The sequence below is a fragment of the Lethenteron reissneri genome, chromosome 50 (assembly GCF_015708825.2).
Source record: "Lethenteron reissneri isolate LAM-NWPU_2019-01 chromosome 50, ASM1570882v1, whole genome shotgun sequence".
NCBI lineage: Eukaryota > Metazoa > Chordata > Hyperoartia > Petromyzontiformes > Petromyzontidae > Lethenteron > Lethenteron reissneri.
The window spans coordinates 1,730,355-1,753,273 of NC_083828.1; the positions used below are offsets into that span (position 1 = coordinate 1,730,355).

Sequence of the window (22,919 nt, forward strand, 5' to 3'; positions counted from 1 at the left end):
TTTCGTTGGGCCGGTTATGTAATCCGGGTTTCCAGAATCTTCTTTTATGGTGGAATTAATATTGAGTATGGTAAAGTAAAATATCGTGAGAGTTACCCTCGGTGTGTGGAGGGGTTCATCTAGCAGTTGATAGCACATGGCTGGTGACGTTGATGTTTTCAGTAAAAGTGCTTTGCCAAAAAATAGTTCTTTATATTTAAGGAACTTTAGTGAGTTAGAGACAGCATTGTGATGATGAGATACATCATCAGCCATGATCTATCCACTGTACGGTTGGGCCTGCATGTTAGAGCACGTGGATGTGATACTATCCGGGTAATACCAGGTGTTACAGACAAGGGGGTACGAGCTTAATCCATTTTCCGAGGTTTTGTTTCTGACCTTCCGCGCTGGTGTGTATACGTGGTGGGGTTTATCCGGGTTCATCCCTGGTAGCCTCTACCACGAAGCGAAACTGGTTTAATTCAGTCAGGCAAAATATCGCAATGGTAGCAGGGCTATCATTCAAAGAAAACCTTGAAACTCGGGATGGCTTAACATGTTTATCCCATCAGCAGCATCCTCGGTGCCCGATTGTGTCAAAATAGATGCCGTTTTGTTTGCTGGAATTGTCCCCGCTTTCAAGAAAAAAAACTAATCGGAACAATATTGACACACAGTTCGTCATAACATTTCTGCGAATTTAATTAAATTCTCGGTTTAATTCCAGTGGAAAATAACCCCATTTCAGATGCGTTTCGCAACCGGAATCGGAGACTTTCCCAACACTCTAAACTACCGTCAATGCAATTCGGACCCCTATGAACCGAATCACCCTGAATGCACCCGAACTTTCCCTGTCAGAGCTCAAAAGCTAAGCAGGGTCTCAGCGTAGATATTCCTTGTGTGGTGGAAAAGCATGCATGACAAAACCCTTGTAGACTGCTGGCAGAGCTTCAATGGCAGCAGCGAGTGGGAAGTACAGCAACATCCAATGTTGTTGTCACGCGATATGTGCTCACATCGAAAGCCTTGATAATTTGTTTTTTACCCTTTTATCTGGCAACAAAACTGACACCTTTTTTGCAAGGAGTCATGTTTGCATAGACCACAATACCTGGCAGTCATAATGCAAACAAAAACATAACTCTGATAATGTATGCAATGTCCTTAAAGTTGATGAATCAACTTTAAGGACAGTGCATACATTATCAGAGTTATGTTTTTTGTTTGCATTATGACTGCAGGTATTGTGGTCTATGCAAATATGACTCCTTGTAAAAAAAAGGTGTCAGTTTTGTTGCCAGATAAAAGGGTAATAAACCAATTATCATATTTTTTTACTGGCAAATGAGGTTCCAATGGTGTCGATAGCCTTCTTACCTTACACCAGCCCGGACTGACCATATTGGTGAAGTATGGTCAGACAACCCCCACTACCAGCACAACGGCGTCGGGAGGCACTCATCCAACAGTGGAGGGATAAAACAGCTGCACATGGTGTACATACTTGAGGAGGGCTTCATCCAGCAGTGGGTTGAACATAGCTGCTGGTTATTTATTATGATTATAACATTGCTTTGCATTTTCAATAAAGTAACATGATAAAGCAAGCTTGTAATGGTAAACACGGTTCATTGCATCACATGATTTAATGGTCTAGGAACGCTTGAACTGTGGAGTTTTAGACTTTTGGAGATAACGCAGAGTTTATCTGTCTTTTCGAAATTCCATTCATGAGCCCGAAAACATCAACAAGAAGAGTAAACTTACCCCGACTGCAAAAACAAAAACACATCTCATAGCAAGCATAACAGCAATTCTCGTGTTTAGACAAAATAGAATAGTAATGCAAACGGAATCTAGAATATTTTTAAAGCATAGTTATTTAAGATAACATACTCGTATTCATAAAACTATTTTAACACGTACGATAGTCATCGTTCACATTTAAAAAAAAATGTACTGCTCATTGTCAATCTACTGTGGGATAAAGGGTCCAGCCAGCTATGGCGTGTCAGTCGTGGGGGTTGTTTGACCATACTTCACCACGCTGGTCAGTGTGGGTTAGTGAAGATGTGGGGGGGCTGGTTCAGATGTCACTGAATGTAATCGCTATTGACGGTAGCAGAAGTAGGCAAAAATGGGTCCATTGTTGAAATTCGTATTAAAATATTACTTCCGTAAAGGAAAAATTCCCAGAGTAATTCTGTTGGTAATGCTGCTGCATGGTGCGTGAGAACATTTACAACAACAAAGACTCAACACATTCTTCAACAACCCTGAGTCCTTAAGAAACATAATCAGTGACGTTTCATGGGCATGTTGAAAGTCCGTTGCCTGAAACGTCCCCTTTTATATATCTTCCATTTTAAAGCCGCACTGTTGTTGATGAGTAGGCTGTTTAGTTAATTCTGGATAACGCGGCTCAACCCACAGGCTGCATGATTCATGATTCATTTCCATTCTACTGGTGGCTCCACTACCACGCACCTTCCCTCCTTTCTCCATCCAAAATTTCCAGCCCAATGACGTCATATCTACACCTCGTCGGTTTTTGACCAGACTTCCCCCACGCTGGTGACTGTGCAGTGCTTAACAAGTAAACCCGTAAAAACAAAGTTTTTCACTCTAAATCCTTTATATGCGTGGCGGCTAGAGTCATCTCGTCCTCTGGCTTGAGATGGCTGCAATCTATGGGTCAGATGATTGTCTGCCAGTATTAAGCAATTGGTAATAAAAATTTTAATTTGTTTTCCCTAAACAGTGTAAAATTTTGGAAAAAAAATTTCACGAAAATTAATTGTCACACACAACGAGTCTGTGTGGAAAATGTCAGCTCGATTGGATCACGGGAAGTGGGTTAAAAAACGAGCGAAAGATTTGCACGGTCCTAAGCAAGCAAGCGAACTTAATATAAAGGATTTAAAATATATTCGACTGTGGAGGACGCAGGGATCGATCCCGCGACCTTTGGCATGGGAAGCGAGGGCGCTACCAACTGCGCTACTCTGCCACGGCCTGTGGAGGGGTTACGCTCTGGGCTCCTATACTGTGACGTTCAGCCAAAGCCATGAATGAGTTCTATTTGAATAAATGTAAAATACATTTTTTTGCCTAAGAAGTGTAACATTTTTGAATTTTTTTTTCACGAACATTAATTGTCTGTCACAACGAGTCTGTGTGGAAAATGTCAGCTCGATTGGATCACGGGAAGTGGGTTAAAAAACGACCGAAAGATTTGCACGGTCGTAAGCAAGCAAGCACGCAAGCAAGCAAGCGAACTTAATATAAATGATTTAATAAGTATAACCCGTAAAAACAAAGTTTTTCACTATAAATCCTTTATATACATGGCGGCTAGAGTCCTCTCATCCTCTGGCTTGAGATGGCTGCCACCTATGGGTCAGATGAGTGTCTGCCAGTATTAAGCAATTGGTAATTAAATATTTAAAAAAATTTCCCTAAACAGTGTAAAATTTTTGAACAAAAATTTCACGAACATTAATTGTCTAGCACAACGAGTCTGTGTGCAAAATGTCAGCTCGATTGGATCACGGGAAGTGGGTTAAAAAACGACCGAAAGATTTGCACGGTCGTAGGCAAGCAAGCAAGCACGCAAGCACGCAAGCAAGCAAGCGAACTTAATATAAAGGATTTAAAAACCACCTGTGCCACCTCTCCCCCACCCTCTGGCACTTCTAGCAGTAGAGTAATTGAGCCACTTGCGTGTGGGGTTGGTGGAACACGTCGTAATGGTTACTCTAGTTCAGTGTTCTTCACTAATTTTCAGAGGTAATCCACACATTGGAAACGACTGGGTTTGACAGCACGATGGGGTCTTTTCACATTTGTGTATTTTCGGGGACCACACGTCAGGGCCCGCACGAAAGGCCACCAGGGGCTGCCAGATGAACTGCGGGCCTTCAATGAAGAACACTGCTCTACACTATGAGACATTTCCTTTACCAGTGGCAAAATATAGTAGTAGGTTTTTACCCTTTAAACTGGTACAAAAACTGACACCTTTATACAAGGCATCATGTTTGCAATAACCACAACACAAGCAGTCAAAATGCAAACAAAAATAAACAACTCTGAGAATGATAATGACAGTGCATATCATTATCATAATCAGAGTTGTTTATTTTTGTTTGCATTTTGACGGCTTGTGTTGTGGTTATTGCAAACATGATGCCTTGTATAAAGGTGTCAGTTTTTGTACCAGTTTAAAGGGTAAAACACTGCTCTAGTTGAACAATACTGACTGTGCCTGCTGCACATGGCAAGAACCTTGGGTTGACCATGGGCTTCGTCTCTCACTATTTTCCTGAACGCTTGTTTGGTGGCCTGCCTGGGTGAGGCATGTGACTACGAGCCGCAGCCATCGTGAGAGGTATCCTGAATGTGGCGTGCCGGGTGCGGTGCTATGTATAGGTTGATCATTCGCCCCACCACCTAAATAAATATCCTGTAGTGCGATTGCGCAATGTGTTTGCCTGGAAGCCATAAATGATGCAAGGGGTTGATATTTTACAGTGCAGTATCTGGGCAATGTTCAACATTATTGTGCTCTCGATAGTTCAGTCGCCAGTTGTTTATCATAAAGTTATATTAGAGTTAGATCGCGTTCATATAAATGTGCCGTTGACCCACCACCAGACACAGCCACATCGTAAGGTGTGTCACGTTAGCAAAACGTGCCAATTAGTGACTACTTCAGCACACCGATGTGTTGGAGAGTAAACCCACAACATTTACAATCTGAGTATCGTGACGTTTCGCTGGGGATTACAACAACCAGCTTCATCAGGCGAGTTGCAGAATTGTGAAGAAGTCTTCCTATTTCCAGTCTTAAATAGGGGAGTAAAAGTGATGGTCATCACTGTGAGCCTATCAGGTGCGAAGATCAGAGGGGACTTTATGTAATAATATAAATTACGGTACAATGACTCCTATACTTACGAACGAGTTCGGTTCCAGACGGCTGTTCGTAAGTCGATTTGTTCGTAAGTCCTGTCGATTTCATGTACACTGAACACGGGGAATGGCTTTAAAAGTTGCATAATCTCCAGTAGATGCCACTTATTCTTTATGTTCTGCAGATGTAAATGGCACTGGTTCTTCATGTTCTACAGATGTAGATGCCCTCTGGTTCTTCATGTGACATCTCCATGACATACGGACAGGTTTGTTCGTATCTCCGAAAGTTCGCAAGTGGAATGTTCGTAAGTTGAGGAGCCCCTATGAAGCCCAATGTATTACGTTAATCTGACGTCGCTCGCCATCTTAGTAAGGGCAACACGAATCGATCGGACTTATGCCACCGCCGCCATCTTGGTGAGGGCAACACGGACACGGTGCGCTGTCCCATCGCCGCCATCTTGGTGAGGGCAACACGGACACGGTGCGCTGTCCCACCGCTGCCATCTTGGTGAGGGCAACACGGACACGGTGCGCTGTCCCACCGCTGCCATCTTGGTGAGGGCAACACGGACACGGTGCGCTGTCCCATCGCCGCCATCTTGGTGAGGGCAACACGGTGCGCTGTCCCACCGCCGCCATCTTGGTGAGGGCAACACGGACACGGTGCGCTGTCCCATCGCCGCCATCTTGGTGAGGGAAGGCGTTCGGCGTGGGGGACAGCCGTCGTTGGCAGCAGCAGCAGCAGCGATGCCGATTTCCGTGAGCGACTTCTCGTGGGAGCAGTCCAACGCGGCGGTGCTTCTCTCCGTGCCGCTGCGAGGCGTGCGGCCGGGCAGCGTGGACATCATCGCCTCTGATGAATACATCAAGGTGAGGAGTCGTGGGGGGGGGGGGGAGGTGAATATCGACCCCCTCATTGGATCAGAGCTAAAGTGGTAAAGTTACGTGGAAAGTGTGATTGTAAGAGGGGGTTTTTGCGTGTGTATCTTTACGTATCTCGCACACGTGAACTTACTGTCGGCCTGCATCTTGCACGATTGTTGTAATTGCGTCCCCTGCCACGGAGATGTTATCATCATATTCTTGGTTCTTTCGGTAAAGTCACGTAGAAGGGGCTTCACCGAAATAACCAAGAATATGAATCCCTGCACTCACGAAAGCTTTACATCGAAATGTTACCATCAGTTTAGATAACTCGAACCATGACGTGATGATGTGGGGATCTGAACACGGTACATGTACGAGTCTAACCAGACTTTGCCATTAATTTAATGCGAGTTCAGCTATGAATGAATGGGTTATTGTATTAAACACCGATTAACTACCATGGCAACGGGACGACTCTCTGCACTAATAATGTATCTAAAGTCATATTTTAGTTGTTGTGTTTTTGTTATGAGTCGGAGTAGTTTGGTATTTGGTGGCAAAGCCTGTTTCTTTAAATGTTTAAAGTTGTGTTGACGGATGTTGCCAGGCATGCGGGTCGCCATAGCAACGGGCTTTGCGTAGTTACACACAGCCGGGGGGGGTCTCGATAATTAATCGATTTGTGAGTGTGGGGGGGAGGTCTTGGTAATTAATCAATTTGTGAGTGTGTGGGGGGGGGGGTCTTGGTAATTAATCGATTTGTGAGTGTGGAGGGTGTTCACATTCCGTGCAGGATCGCCGTGCGTCATTGCGGTGATAGTCATCATCAGCCATGATCACTCCGCTGCTGAACGAAGACATCCCTCAGGCCGTGCAGGTCGTACGGGTTGTTTAATAACCGCGTGTGTGTGTGCCTTCTTCGCCGGTGCTACTTGTGCCAACAGCGCTTGCCCGAACATTCTGTCGGCTTCACGGGAGACCTTTGTCTTTGACCATACTTCACCGCCAGGGGCAGGTCCGGGCTTTTGTGGTCCATGAGTCCAGACCAGATATCTCATTTGTAGGTGCCACCTGAGGTGGCTCTAATTGCTTAATGTGGGCAATAACAGACAATTACTGTATGCGATGACCTCTTGAAATGAGTGGGGTTATCAGGTCGTGCAAAAACTTATGTAATGTTAACGCTTTGCTTCCTTAGGTGGTGTCGGTTTGTGATTTGGCTCATAGAATATCCTTGAAAATTATCGCAATCATCGTTGTCATCATCCGCAGCAGCAGCATTGCAATACATACCACCACCACCATCAGCAGCAGGATTATTATTCAATGCATCATTGCCATGAGCGTCATCATCACCACCACCACCATCAGAATCATTGCATCATTATCACCTTCACAGTATAATGATCATTATCAACACCGTGATCATTCGGGTCATCAATCTGCGGTATTATACAATCGGCGTCATCTACATCATCAGGGTTCTAATCATCATGTACCACGTCATCACTTTAGACAATTATTCGGTAACCTTCGTCCCCATCAGTCATTGACAGTCTTTAGAAATTCACTTGTCATTAATATCCATACGTCTTATTCTTTCGTATGGCTGCTGATGTAGATGCAGAGCATCAATGACAGTTTCACGTCCAGGTGGTCAAGCCAGAGAACCACGTCAGGGGCAGCGGAGTGTCTCGCTGTGATGTCTCCTTCGCATTTGTGGATCGAGCATTGCGTCGTTATACACTGATCAGGCATTGACAGTCGATAGTAATGAGTCAGTAATTAACACTTATATCAAGCAGTCATTGACAAGAGTTTAGCAATTAACGCTCATGCCAATCAGTCAGCCATTAACACGCATACAGAAGGGCCATTGTGCGAAATAAAGCCTATTATATATTCACCCCATTTTAAGGCCACCGTGTTATTGACAAATGTGTTTGTTGTTTTGTTATTTGTGCTTGTGCACCACTGCCAAAGCAGCAGCATCAGCAGCAAAATAATGTGTCCGTCATTAACACTCGTGCCCATCAATCAGTCATCAAGTCATTGGACTGTCACTCGGCCTAGTACATGTTATCTTGTTTGTCTCTGTACTTGAGAATCTTGTTCAAGGGGTATTCCCACGTAGTTCTGCCACTCTTTTCAACGTAAAATATGCGAAATATACGGTGTTTTAAACGTGGTCATAAAAGTGTTATTATTGAGCCCAGTTCAAAATGCCCCCTGCACGTAGTTCTGAAAAAAACACTTCCCCAATTTCGTTCTCCGAATTGATCTTCAATGGAAAGTCTACTTTTGAAACTTCCCCTCGCTTTCCGCTCTTATTACGGAGTAATCGAGCGGGTAGGTCAGAGGTCACAGTGCTTATCCGGCACTGCTGAGACCGTGGGTATGAATCATGTGCTCAGCCGTACATAATTAGACAATGCTCTCAAGCATGGTGAGTTGATGGTCTCTCAAAACCCGGTGACCAATGCCTATATGCAAATGTACAGCCTCTTTGTCAGTCCGCTGCTGGATGAGGGCCTCCCCACGTCGTGCGGATTGTGAAGGTTATTTGAGCGTACTACTATGGTCGGTGTGGGTTGACGAAAGCGGAGAGCATTGACTTGGGAGCTAAAAAGTAAAATAGAACAACACACTTAAAGTGATACCCTGTATTGAGAACTGCAATGACTGCACATGAACACCATTGTATAAAATCTGGTTTTGCACTTAATTTGCAAAAATTCCATCTCTGAAAATTATAAATGTGATTTTTGTGAGCATTTCTCTTGCGGAAGACCCTCGTGAAAGATACGACGCAGAAGATCCCTTGATTTCGATCTTCCGCAAAGCTAATGGGCCACAACCCAAAAGCGCATGCGCCACACAAACCACGGCAGATTCGGATTCTTGATGCACGGAAAGAAGAATAGACCATGGAGCATTTAATGAACTCATTGCCCGATTCACAAATGCAGAAGAGGCACAGGAAAAATGGAAAATTAACGAGAGTCCAGTATATGTGGCTGCGGTGCAACATCTCAGACCCTGCAACATATCGTGAATGACTGCCCCAATTGGATCATTCAACGGCGATCTGAAACAAATACATCCCGGCTACTCCTGAAGCAGTCGAATGGATATCAAATCTCAACATCAATTTGTAATCTGTTGCAATACAAAGGAAGAAGATAGGGACACGCCACTCTCTTTGTGAAGCAATGATCTGGCTCAACTACTTCAGTGTAAAATTATATTTTGTTGCTCTACATCAACTATCAGCCGTACGAAGACAAAGCATTTTTCTCTGTAGCAAGGCGGATTGGGAAAGTGCTGCCCCCTGATTTGTGGGTCATAGGTCACTTCAGAGAATCTCAGAAACAGTTCTTCACTACCTGCTTCCACGGACCGTTCTTTAACACGGGGTTATGCGCTGTGAAAGTTCTGAATGGATTCTCCGCTCGTGACGTGACGCCGGAAGAAGAACGACCGGGATAATAAAACATTTGGGGGAAACACAAAAAACACATTACCCCTCCACCTCGCAGGAAACCCACAGACGATTTCCTTGAAACGAGGAGGCACCGCTCCCCCTGCTGGACTAGTGCTGTAACAACTGCATCACCGACTGCTTAACGGACTCGAAATTTAAAATCGACGAACCAATGTGGCCAATGTAGCCAATGGAGAAAGTTTTCAATTGGTGCATGCTGCCCATTATATCGATCGGGAACATGGCCACGGGCAAAATAACATGGGACAAAAGTCGAAAAGGTGCGCAAACAATCGTGGAGAGGTGGGAGTTGCATCGACATACAGAGAGGGGAACACATGGGCCAGTGAACAAATACTTATCAGAGACGGTGTATTTGTTGGTGAAGGGATTTAAGTGGGCTTGGGCAGAACATGTCACGAGAACGGATGATCGCTGATGGTCGAGGCTGGTGATGAAATGGCTTTAAAAGGAGAGATCACGTCCGAGAGAAAGACCACCGAGGATCGGACCGATGCGATCAGCACGTGTTTAGGAGCTCGGTGCGTTAGGGCGGTAAGATCCTTCGTCTTGATTCTACCAAATGTTCCGGTTTGGCTGGGACAATTTTGGCTTCAAAAAGGCTGTTACCGTGTCCCTAAACATACGTGAAATTGTGATTTTTGTCGTGGTTTTCATGATACAGGCAAAGTATAGGCCCTAGCAAAGTGGAGTGGTTGATGGATGAGTGGCAGTGCCTATGAGCAGCGAGGGATGCGCTTGCCGTGTGGGCGGTGGTAGTGGTTGAGTGGGCGTGGATTTCTAAAAGTGGGTTTGGCTGACGGGGTCATGGAGGGGCTGTCAGCTCATTGTCCTGGTTTAGCCTCCCAGAAATTTGGTATCCATAGTCTGGAAGAGAAGAGAGGTACGTCTGGAGTGTAAAGAAAAGTGTATTTGAGGCTGGAGTGCTATTTATATTCCTCTATGGCTCAGAGAGCTGGACTCTTAAACTGTTCGAAAGGAATTTGTTGCCATTTGAGCACAGGTGTCTGAGACAAAATTGCTAGGAATTTTGTGGAAAGACAGGTTAAGCAATGCGGAAGTTTGGAAGAGAACATGAAAGGTAAGCGCTGTAGATATGATACATCAAAAAAGGTTGCACTGGATTAGGATATGTGGGGAGGACGGGGGAGGGCCGGTTACCAAGACATGCATTGGAATGGTCTCTACAAGAGCAGATGGTGTTAGACTGTTCGGCATCTTGCGGGTAGTGTGTTTACTGCACAACAGCTGCAGCATGAGCCAGACTGTAAAGAGCATTGGTGAAATCTGGTTTCCATAATGGCTTTGGTATGATGACATCTTGATCTTGATTTGGTATACGTGTGTCCCGTCTGTCAGGTGAGCTTCCCGCCATACCTGCTGGAGCTGCTGCTCTTTGCGCCGGTGGATGAGGCGCGCAGCTCGGCTCGGCTGGGCCGTGGCGTTGCTCTGCTCACCCTGCCCAAAAAGGAGCCGGCACCATGGCCCCAGCTCATGTCATCGCTCCAAGGTGCCACAACTACTGCCTATGGCGCTCATAGCAGCGTCACCACACGGCATCATGTACTGTATCTTACACCTCTTTTGCCACTGAGCCGTGCCGTGCCAGCCTGGCGTGGCTCAGGAGGCGCCAAGTTGTTTTTCCACTGCAGAGCCATGCCCATTGGAATCACACGCAATGAACAAGTCAAGCATGTAGATGACGCAGTGATGCCATGTCCTTGCATGTCCTGACATGGCAACACTGCATCAATAGCCCTGCCCCGGGACCTGCTTGACCCCAAGCTAGATGCAGATGACTTGTGAAGTCAGCATAACGTGGCTTGGTTCTGGCTTGGCACAGCAAATAGCCAGAGGAAAACCACCCATACTGTGAGGGCCCCATGCTGGCTCAGCTCGGATGTGTCAGTGGAAAAAAATGTACATGATAGTGCCATTACAGTGGTGGCCTGTAATCCAGCACTATGGAGGCGAGGGTTGGTGGATTGCCTAAATGTTGTAAAACTCCCTTCCTGTGGGGGTCGAAGTTACTATACCCTGGCAGTACAGCAGAAATGTGGACTCCTCCTCTTCCATCTGTATGGGGTAGAGTGTTTTCCTCTGACACGCGTGGGTTTTCTCCGGGTGCTCCAGTTTACTCCCACACTCATTAATTGGCCGATGACACCTTCATGTATAGAGCTTAGGCAATGGTTGCCACCGGCTCGCTACGTCGTTGTTGCCTTCATGCTTGGTTGTTGTTCCCTGCGCCTCCGAGTTGTTCTCTCACTTTGAGAGTGAACAAATACTGGGCACATTACAAATTTTAATAATATTTATATATTTCCAGCTGGATGAATTTTCAGAGTTGAAAGTTTATTGATGTATCCGCGGCTCCATTAAAATTCAGACTGTGTGTGCATGCGCTTGTATCGACTGTGTTGACGGGACGCCTGCGTGGGTGTGTGCACCAGCGGACAAGGCGGCGATGCGGCGGGCACACGAGGAGGCGCTGGCCAGGGCACAGGAGAAGGCTCGAGCCGAGGCCGAGGCACGGGCGGTGCGCAAGCGCGAGGAGGAGAAGTTCGCTCTGCAGACCATGATGCAGGTGACGCGTTACGATGCGCTCGTTAGTTATCGCGTCCTTCCAGATGCTCACGTGTTTTTACCGAATTCTACGGATTATAACACGCTGCAGATATTGCGACGTAGTGGCGGATCCAAGGGGTGGGCGATGAGGGCGATGGGCTTCCCCAGAGACCCTCAAATGTGTTATTTTATTGATATTTCACAGAGAAAATACATTAATTGCTATTTTTGGACCGACCCCTACCGCTTGGAAAGTTTCTAGAGCTGCCTCTGGTATGACGCACCCCAATCAACATCTTCTCAATAAACGCGATGTTTGAAGAAAGCAGGAAACAAGGGTGTAAAATATAAAGTTCTGAAACGTACCTTGAACGGTGGGAACAGGAAGTGCATCTTATAATTCGGAGAATACGGTAACGGTGGAAGTGGCTGTGTGGTGGTCGAGAAGCTGCTGACTGCCTGGTGCTGAGACAGTTATTCAAATTGTTTCACACGTGTAAGGGTGGAAATGGTCATGGTGGCAGCATAGGTCACCTACCGGATTAAGAGATGCAACCTGTACTTTACAATGCAGGGGAAGAACAAGTCAAGCATGTAGATGACGCATTTTAACCTTCAGAATTTGTTTGACCCTCATAGTTTGTTTACATTGCGTGCTACTAATGACCGCAAGTCACAAGGGCTTCTCGCAGTTGCAGTGTTATCGTATTTCTCACGAGTCTATTGTTGTGACAACTTTGCCATACCACCACCACCGCCGCCGCCTGTGGAGAACAGATCGAGGAGGACAAGCGGAAGAGGATAGAAGAGGAGAAGGAGAGGGAGCGCCAACACGCCACGGCGGAGCTCGAGAGGTGGAAGGAGCAGCAGGGCCGGCAGGAGATGGAGGAGAGAAGGAGAGTGCAAGAGGAAGAGGAGAAAAGGAGGAGGAGGGAGGAATGTGCGCGGCTGCGACAGCAAAATCGGGAGAAACAACAGCAGTTGCCAACAGGTAAACTAAACTAATCTTATTTTACCAGGTAAGGCCCACTGGGCTATAGATCTCTTTTTGAGAAGAGACCTGGCCATCACAAATGACAGCTCAACAAAATGGCTTTTCACGTGGAAATCTTAAGCAGCCAAATACTCAAAAACTTATGATTCTAAATGTGAAGGGAAAATCTGGAGGACGTAGAGAAAAAGCCACACACGACAGCAAGGAGAGAAAACATGCAAACTCCAAATATATAGGTGTCAGGGTCGGGCTCAAACCCACGCCCTCCTGCATATCAAGCAAGACAGCTAACATCTCACCACCGTGACGTGCCACATCTCAGGTGCCGGTGAGAGCAGCGCGGCGTTGCTAGGCGACCACACGTCAGGGTGTACAGTGGGCGGGTGTAACGCTGACAAGCCACCAGCTGCTGTCCTGTTTCACCTGAGGGTTCGCCACCTTCACGCGCTGATGAGCGTCTGTTCACAAAGCGCCAGGTCTACAACGGAAGACACAACCAGCAAAACAAACAGCTCTTGTCTTGTCGATACAGTCAACTCTTGATTATCTGGGGAAGTGGGTGAGAAAGAGAATAGGTTAGGGTTAGGATAATGGTAAAAACACAGACAATGGTAACATACTAATTAGCCTATTAAAAGATATAATGCATAATTCACAATTTCTTTCTTGGTTTTCCCAAATTGGTGTCTTTAAGACCCTCCACCACCTAACAGCCAAGCAAACTAATTGTCATGTATACAAGAGTGTAACTACACACCGATTATAATCAATGTTTCAACTCACTCAATGGTAGATTGAAAAACAATAGATCCATCTCAGTGTTAAATTTGGTTATGAGAATCGTCTTAACCACAACAATATAATCAGATAATCACGTGGCCGATCCCAAAAATCAACTCTGAACCATAGGATTGGCAGCGAGAACCTACATTTTTGCAGAATGCGTCACATCTGTATTGCTTCTTAAAGCAATCGGTTTACTTGCTGGTCACGTGAGCGCTGACCTCCAACAAGTGGGGAGCGGCTAGTAGACCAGCATGCTTGTAAATGTATTTTATTATTTATTTAAAATCTTATTATCTGTTCGCAATGACAGTTTATCCGTACTCGCGTGCTGTTTGCGTGGTGCACCACCATAGCACGCTGGTAATATATCAGAGTGACGTGACCAGCGTGCTGATTACGTGCTTTTTCAGCAGCCACACATCCGCTCTGTGATTCCTAGCAGGTGGGGGGCGCCCCCCAAAAAAGGAGAAGGAGTTGCCGCCCCCCCGGCAGGCAGCCGCCATCGGAGTTCACTTCAGTCCGCGCGTGTTCCCCACGGCGTTGCGAGAATCGCGCGTCCCCGAGGAGGAGCAGGTGAGAGCGCCTGGGCCATCGCTAACGCTCGACTCTCCATTCGCCATCGCTGAGGGAGGGTGCGCACGTGAGACGACGCGTGTGTATGTGTGTGTGTGTGGTGCTGGCCACCCACCCCCTCGTGTGCCGTTTCGGGATTCATAGGTGCTCGCTAACAGCACTTGCCCGAACAATCTGTTTTGTGAGTGTGGGGAGCGGGAGAGTAATAGTGTGCTGCGCTACGACCCTGGTAACCCGAGTTCGACTCCTGCTCATGGCCAACTTCGGTGACTGGTTTTGGGCCTCCCCAAGGTCGACTCATCCTTGAGTACCTGGCGCAATGTGTAATAATCAGAACTGGGGAGACAAAGGCAACTAGGTGTGGTGCTGGCCATGCGCCCCCACCTCTCCATTGTGTGCCGTTCTGGCCTTAATAGGTGCTCGCTAACAGCACTTACTCCCAACAATCTGTTAAAGGTTTTATGTTTTTTTTGTGTGTTTGTATGTACGTCTCTGTGCTCACCCGCGTGTCACCCCCAGTGGCTGAAGCGGCAGGCGGAGGCCCGGAATATATGTGACCTCAATGACCCTGAGCTCTCGGGGGAGGAGAAGGATCCACAGTGGCTCAAGGAAAAGGGCGGGTGGGTTGCTCCTGTGAACACCTGCACCCTCATGCACAGCAGTAGTTGCGCTATCAGCTCCACCCTCACACACACACATCTCTACTCTTACACACAGCGATATCTCTGTTGGCTCCGTGCAGTTCCACACAGCTCCACCCTCACACAGCAGCGGCTCCCACGTGAGCCCGACTCTAACGAGCGAGCGTCGCCCATCCTGACAGGAAGCTGTTTGCGGCGGGCAATTACCTGGCTGCGGTGAATGCGTACGACCTGGCGATTCGGCTGAGTGGTGGCGATCCGGCGCTGCACCTCAACCGCGCCGCGTGCCACCTCAAGCTCCGCAACCTGCACAAGGCCCTGCATGATAGCTCCAGGGTACGTTAGCTCACTCACCCTCGCGTCCACCTGCCCGCCAGCCCGCCCGCCAGCCCGCCCGCCCGTCCGTCCACCAGCCCGCCTGAAAACCTGCCTGCCAGTCAGCTCATCAGCTTTCCCTCCACAATGGGCACCTGTCCACAACATTAATACAAAGTTTCCCTGTATAGCCTTCAACAGAATGCTGAGGCAAGTGCTGTTAGCGAGCACCTATGAAGGCAAGCACGGCACACGAGGGGGTGGGTAGTCAGCACCATGCTCAGCCACCTTCGTCTTCCAAGTGGCGATGTTTACACACTGCACAAGGTACTTTTTTAAGGCTGAGTCGACCTTGAGCGGCAATGAAACTTGGGTTGCCAGCTTCGTAGCTCAGGGCGCTAACCATAAAACTGTCACTCCCCACAACAAGCAACAATCGTCGTTTGACAATAAGTGCTGATGATGTCACTACGGTGCTTGTGCCAGACTAGGTGCACTTTGAGGCCATGTGACGTGTCAAAGGCTCGCAGGCAGGTCTCGGAACAGACCCAGGTGCCATGGGTTGACTGAGATGACTGGTAGATTCACCACCTGTGCTCCCCACTGTGCCAACTTGCTGCATTTTAGCTGCTCCGCTTATTGTTGAGCATCGTTCTTTCACCCTCCATTGTTGCTGTAGGGCGACTGCCTCCAACTGCCCAGTAGTGTCTTTCACAGAACACACGCGTCACCGGCCACAAAACCAGCCATAGCAACTGTGACAACAATGGGGCGTTAGTGGTTGTTTTAGTGAATGATGCTTGGAATGAATAAATGAAACAGCTATTTTTATTCATAAGTATGAACAATAATTTGTAAAATGTATAATTCTGCCAGTCTTATAGTGCAAGGCGGTCACGAAGACCGTGTTTCACAGTCTGCATTAGTTTCACAGTAGGTGGTGATGTTGCTGCGTGTGATCCCTGTTGAGTAATTTGCGGGTACTTTTTTTTAATTTGGCAAATGTGAACCATGATGTTGGCACACAATGACCTACTCTTTTAGAATGATGTCAAGGGATCTTTAACGTCTTTGAGTTTTACTTATTTTTTACTTACTATAAAGAAAACTGCGAATATACTACGGTTAATGCATCTGCAGTAATCACCAGGGCAGCTTGCTGGATTCCAATGGCGAACCGTTGCAACAAGCGGCAAAGGCGCTCGGACTGGGCCACGTTGTCACTGCCCGTGACTGATGGGCCACAACCAATCGGGCACATCTGCTCCAGCTGTAGCTTCCTCAATGCATTGGTGCTGTGTGTTCCATGCTTTCTTGCTGGTTGGAAGTTTTTCATTGATACATGTACAGCCCTTCTGGTAATCCACAGCTGGATGGGGGCTGTGTGGGTTGTCTTGGAGGGGTGGGGTTCGCTAGCCATGCTTCATCACATTGGTCAGACGGATCCGTGGCGGTGGGGAGCTTAAGAGGTCCATTTCCCATGGCCTGGCGCTACTGGCGATGTAGCAGTCGCTTGTGGCCCTGGTGTCCTCTTGCATTTTCATCCTCATCGGTGCTGGTTTTTTAATGCCAACTAAAAGTACATTTTTTATTATTCTCTTAGCACTGTCCATCAATCTGTAACGAGGGGGCACCACAATTCTTGTCCAAAATCCAGTATGAACAGTAATTTAGTATTCACTTGTGTTGCTATTAGGGACATAGCCTAGACAAAACCAGTAAAATTGATCAGATGACCAGAGCAGGTATTGGAGCCCAGCTGTCTTATTGCAAGTGCTACTGTTATTATCGCAAATTAAAATCCCGGGGACAATCGCGCATTGGAAAGTGTTGAACAGAATCCGTGTGTGATTTTTTTCTTCATTTGTTTTATTCCTGCCCAGGCGCTGGAGCTGCTGACGCCGCCAGTCCCAGCGAACCGCGCGGCGCGGGTAAAGGCGCACGTGCGGCGTGGCACGGCGCTCTGCCAGCTCGAGATGTTCGTCGAGGGTGAGTGGAGCCGGGCCCAGCGGCACGGCAAGGATTCATTTCTCCCCGGGTCTCTCTGCGTCGATTCTGTCGCGCAGCCGTCTAACGGTTGGCACGGTCGACTTGCAATCCAGAGGTCACCGGTACAGTTCGATCTCTGGGCGCAGCAGTTGAAAGAGTGGTGGCAAGTTTCTCAATCCCCCTCCCACCACTGTCCACCCAGCAGTATAAATGGAGACACTGCAAGTCCATCGATTGGCAGGTTGTGTGTGGTGGGTACATTGTGGGTACTCTCACCTCTTCCAACATGTCTGGCTAGTGTGGAAGAGTCGGCCAATACCCTCTCTAGAGCTCCCCATAGTGGAGGCTGGTCTACCAGCAGCGGCATAAGCAGGGCCTAACCTTTACCTTTTACTACCTTTACATGCCTACAAATGACTAATCTTCCCGCAAGTTGCAACCTGTCCGTCTGCATGACTACCCGTCATCGATGTGTGCAGGACTCATGGACTATGAGGCGGCTCTCAAGCTCGACCCGGATAATGTGGTGCTGAGGGAGGATGCTCGCAAGATCCGGGACATCGTACAGGGCTCACGCGGAGAGGAGACGCGGTGATGCCGGCACCACTCCCGGGGTTTATGCTACGTGACCTGTCCTGACGTATCATCATCACTTCATATTTATAGAGTGCCTCCGTTTCAGTGCATCTCGAGACTGAGAGTCCCGAATGTTCTGGGGAAGAGTGTCGCTCCACAGCTGAGGAGGCACCTGGCTGCTGCTGAAGGCTCTTTCTCCCATTGAGCGCATGTATGTCCCAGGCACACTCAAGTACGGCACAAGGTGAACGCAGCACCGGCCTGCAAGTGGCTATTAGTCTATCAGAAGGAGGCGATGCTACTATGTTGCCTTTTGCCAATTAAGTAATTGCAATGTTTTTTTTTAATCAAATGTGGCAAATTTGGATCGTGATACTGCCACGATTTGAATTGAAAACGTAGTTCCATGTATAGCCAGCTTGTAAATCCACTGCTGGATGAAAGCCTTCTCTCCAAGCCGTTGCCATCTCTTACATGGTCCTGCGATGTATCAATCCACCTGGCACCAGCACAGGAGTTCTCATCTCTGTCGTTCCCCTGTTTGGATGCCACTCCATCGTTTCTCTCAACCATCTGCTACCATCATCAACATGTACAAACCCTTTTTGTTAATCCACTGCTGAGTGGGGGGCCTGCATGCATGGGTTGTCGGGATTATTTAACCCTACTTCACGCTGGCCGGTGCAGGTTCAGCCTGTTGGTGACCGTGGGTTTATACTATGTTCTACAGTTGTGGTGAAGAACTCAATGCCATTAATATTCCCTATAAAGTAAAACCCTAATGTGCGCCGTGGTCGTCACACTCTACGGCTCTTATACTGTACTGTATGTGACGATTTCAACTGGCGTGCCTCGTGGGCTGGTGTCAACGTCTTCTTTGTGTAACTTATTATTAAAATACACATTTCAAGTTTAAAAATAAAATCTACGTTGGTGGTTTTAATGACAAGTGTTTATTAAAGTGAAAGTCACGCGACACGGCACGTTACGGAAGCGTCGCGGAGTACGCAGCTGTTGAGTCACTCATCGGCCACGGCGGCGATTCCCGCTGGCACAACACCTCGCCATCGCACCCGGGCAAATCTTGGAAACGCCGGTATAAATAGCGCACCCAATAAAAACAAGTGGCAGATCTGTAAACAGCGTTTCATAACAAAGACATTAATCACCCGGACGCATATAACGTGTAACGTGCCTTATTTTCCCAAATAAGTTGTGCCTCGTGATGGCGGTGGAGAGGAGAGGACGGCCCTGTCCCTCCCAGCTGAGATTCTCATCCTGGAGAAGCCACTGTAGTCTTTGTTATAACAAATGGCCGGACAGGGCAAAAAGGTTTAAAGCTGGGGATAGAAACCCGGTGTGAGCTCTGCCTCATGCTGTAGTCGCAAGACTCTTGGTGATCACTCCACACCTCCCCATGACAATAACAAGCCTCGAATGGAGAGAGGAGGACGATGAGGCATTTGTGCCACGTGGTGATCTGGCCTCAGAACCCAGCTTCTCATAGCTTGGTCCAGAGGTGACCGTGCCTGAAGGTGACTTGACCTCCGTAAACAGGTTTCCCTTTATGCGGGTTCAGTTTGTGTGATTTCGCGTATATGCGGCTAACCTATTTCTACCCAAAATTCGCGATGTGGTTTTAATTCATTCACATGTGGATATGCGATTGGACTTGAGACAACATTGTGTGTGTACTGTGTGCCCTTATTGGCAGGCAGCTGTCTCGTGCCTTTTTGCGCCCTTTATTTGGACCACATCTACTACCGCATAAAGCGAGGGAAACCTGTACTCTACTACCGAGCTGTTGCGTGGCAATACCGAACGGGCCCAATGTGGATCAGGAGGCACCAGGTTCTGCCACTGCAGAAACCGAGCCGTGCCACTGAATGAGTCTCGTTGCCAGTGCACTGTTGACGAACCCACCGTATGACGACATTTATTAACTTGCCCCTGGCCTTGCTTGTCCCCGAGTCTGACAAAAAATTATTGTGAATTCAGACTTTCATGGCTTTGTTTTGGCTCGGCATGGCAAATAACATAAAACCACCCATGCTGTGAGGACCCCATGCTTACGTGGCTTGGATGTTCCAGTGGAAAAAAAATTATAATGGTGACCAGGCCTTAACGTGGTGTTTTGCCCTGGCCGAGTTCCAGGTTAGCCCAGCCTCAAGCTGGTTGAAAAAAACACTTTTAGTTCACAATCACCGGTCTTATCTTTTAGGGTTGTGGATATACAATGCTATTTTTAGTTGCCCTGAGTTTTTGTAAATATCAAACTCGCGTGAAGAATATTCCAGAGGTCAACCGTCTCAAATGAGTGTATGTCACAGATAACATTTGAGTTATATTTGTGCATTACAGTTCTATGTTGTCTAAACCACTGGATTTCATGGCATAGCATGAACGAATGATTCATATTGACTTAGTGTTGAAAATTACCATATAATCGATTTATAATTCTTTTTTTTATTCAGATGAGTATTATATTCCTTACAGTTTGCAGCATAAACACTTATCTCTCAGTGAACTCCATTGGTGCATTTGAGAAAATCACAACAGTGGTGCTGAAAATATATTTGCAAAGCATGGTGCATGCAAGATGAGAACATTATGATCCAGAAGTGGATTGCCAAAACGGGCTGCAAAAGTACTAAACATGGGATAAGCATGGTTAGTGCATGGATGGACGACCACCATGCATGATGTGTTATATGCTGTCACCTTGATCTTGCTGCACTGCCCACTACGTAGCACAGCAGCCGCCTATATCACCGATGATGCATGGTGGTAGCCCATCCCAGCACTAAGCTTCGGAGCTACGTGGTGGGCAGCAGAGGGCGGTTGCCCTATACTCGTATGTATAAATTACGGGGAAAAAAGTTACCAAAAGAGTTTTATGCAACTAGTTTAAGACCAGGCACAAGCTGACCCAAACACAAAGTTATCTGACCCCATGACTAGGCTTGCCACCTGTCTGGGTCAAACCCAGACAGTCCGGTAATTGGCATTTGTATTACAGTATACTGTAGAGTTTGGATAGACTTAGGCTGACTGACACATGTCTGAATTTACTTCGTGGAAAAGGTGGTGCCCCTACTCATGACCCGGTCCCACGTCGCCCAACCCCTGGCCCCAGGAGGCCTCAGAGCGTGTGCTGGAGGTTGGGGTGGTCGATGACGCGGCTGCGGTCCAGGGTGGTGTTGAGGGCCCGGTCGCGGGGCATCCCGCACTCCCCGAGGTGCCGCGAGAAGCGCTGCGACGCGGGGCGGTGCACGCAGGGCGCCGCCTCGGGCCCGGGGCTCAGGGCGCCGTAGTCGTGCGCCGTGGTGCGGTAGAGCGAGGAGGCGGGCAGCGCGGCCCCGGCGCGCACCGTGAACACCGGGTTGCCCGGGCTCGGGCTGCCGAGGCCCGGCCCGGCCGGCCCCGTACCCGCGTCCGACATCATCGCGGCCTGCGGACCGGGACGCGGCAGCCGTGCTCATGGGGACCGTCGGGCAGAAGAAGGCGGTTGAACAACACGGACGTTGAGGAGAAACGCCTCATTCGAGACCCTCACATCATCGCACCTCCTGGCTTTGACATTCCTCCTCACAGACACTGGTGGTGTGACCATGAACCGCACCAAACCATCAACAACAGGCTGACGCGCAACATCTTCATGGGTTGAATACATGAAAGATAAACCAGGCGATTGTGGACATGCAGCCCCGAGCGATGGACCATGAAATAAACCCATATACATTTCTTTATATGCAAATTTCCCCCTCCAACCCAGCTTAAATATACGCTGCCAAGCTTGGTGGTGCTCATTCAGACGCTGTCTTTCCGACACACCTGTTCTTCACCTGAGGACGTCTGCTTGCGTTGTGGCCGAAACGTCGTGAGAATTGTATTTTATTATGTTTTATTTTATTATTTCCCTTCTACGTGACTTTACCGAAAGAACCAAGAAGATGACCCCATATAGACACGCGGATATACAGGGTGCTTAAAAAAGATGGACCCAATTTCAAAGCAGTATATTTCACGATGGCAACATGTTACAATTACACGAAAAGTTACAAACGGTTGAATGAGTTATCAAGTTTTACTAACCATTTTATAAATGCTCTACGTGCCCTCCACCTGCTGTACGGGCAACATCGAGACGATAGTTGAATTCGTCCCAAACGCCTCTCTTCTCACGTTTTCCTCTGAGGTGCGTGGTCGCCCTGTGCTCTTCCCCTTACATCAACAGCCTGCTTCCTCAAATTGTCGGTACCAACGACGAATGCTCTTTGACATTGGCGGATCAATGCCAAAACGCTGTTGAAACGCACACTGCACCGCAATTACGGATTCAGTCTTGCTGAACTGCAGAAGGCAAAACGCCCCTTGTGTTGTGGGGGTCACCATCTCGCGAACGACTGAGGCTAGGGGCTGTTTGTGCGCTGGGAGAGGCATCTCGCGGTCATCATTTGAAACTCTATACCCCGTCCTGTCAAGTGGTAAAAGTTTCATTCATGGGCGGTTCGTGTTTGCAGAGATATAGCGATTTCAATTCGGGTCCATCTTTTTGAAACACCCTGTATACAGAGACTCAAGAGATACACAGAGATACGTTAAAGACAAGCCAGTCGTGAGATTGTGGCCATGTTACCCAAACTCTGGGTTACCATATGGTACATCACAAGTCGCCGCTTCTTCAGCGGATTAAGATTAAACCACAACTCTCTACTGAAGCCCTCTTCTCGTCGTCGCGAACAGACCTCGACGTTGGCATTTAGCTCCTGTGCACAATGCTGCCATCACGCGCACGAACAGAATCCGATCATCACCAGCATCATCATCATCATTGACACGTTACATCAATCAACCGCTGCTTAATTAAACTTGTTGGAAATCTGTAAAAAAAAACAAGCTTTGAATTAGCTTCCGAGGCCGGGCGCCTTCCCCGGAGATTTGGTCACACGCGAAAGCTGACACCGCGATGGCCCCAATCTGTGTTAACGTTATAAGGTTTATAGCAGAAACAATACCCACAGTTATCGAGGTAGATGGTAGTGGATCCTCTTAACGACGGTCCGGATCGTAGCCCTCGTACGGGTGTCCACCGGGGAGGGGGGGTCACGTGACTCTCTCTGTTTACATTTCGGTTGCCGTGGCGACGGGGTAAGGTGGGTGGGGGGGCTCGCCCAGTGGTGACCTCATCGCGACCACG

General features: G+C 47.9%; 2 protein-coding genes across 4 annotated transcripts; one reads left to right on the top strand and one right to left on the bottom strand.

Moving 5' to 3' along the window:
* The first annotated feature begins 5,609 nt into the window (after nucleotides 1–5,609).
* Nucleotides 5,610–18,619, top strand: LOC133355237 (dynein axonemal assembly factor 4-like). Of its 3 annotated transcripts, none has more exons than XM_061572610.1 (9): nucleotides 5,610–5,775; nucleotides 10,637–10,787; nucleotides 11,731–11,864; nucleotides 12,623–12,836; nucleotides 14,065–14,198; nucleotides 14,718–14,818; nucleotides 15,022–15,175; nucleotides 17,038–17,143; nucleotides 17,623–18,619. In XM_061572610.1, the coding sequence occupies exons 1-9, from the start codon at nucleotides 5,653–5,655 to the stop codon at nucleotides 17,736–17,738; spliced, it is 1,233 nt and encodes a 410-aa protein (XP_061428594.1). In that variant the 5' UTR covers nucleotides 5,610–5,652; the 3' UTR covers nucleotides 17,739–18,619. The 3 variants fall into 3 exon arrangements, with proteins under 3 accessions (XP_061428594.1, XP_061428595.1, XP_061428596.1); XM_061572611.1 differs by having other exon boundaries at nucleotides 14,068–14,198; nucleotides 17,623–18,455; XM_061572612.1 differs by lacking the exon at nucleotides 5,610–5,775 and adding an exon at nucleotides 6,528–6,649 and having other exon boundaries at nucleotides 17,623–18,455.
* LOC133355239 (piercer of microtubule wall 2 protein-like) lies at nucleotides 18,337–22,888 on the bottom strand. The gene is made up of 2 exons (XM_061572613.1): nucleotides 22,742–22,888; nucleotides 18,337–21,170 (listed from the first exon to the last, which is right to left on the bottom strand). The coding sequence occupies exon 2, from the start codon at nucleotides 21,162–21,164 to the stop codon at nucleotides 20,862–20,864; it is 303 nt and encodes a 100-aa protein (XP_061428597.1). The 5' UTR covers nucleotides 21,165–21,170; nucleotides 22,742–22,888; the 3' UTR covers nucleotides 18,337–20,861.
* Nucleotides 22,889–22,919: the final 31 nt, after the last annotated feature.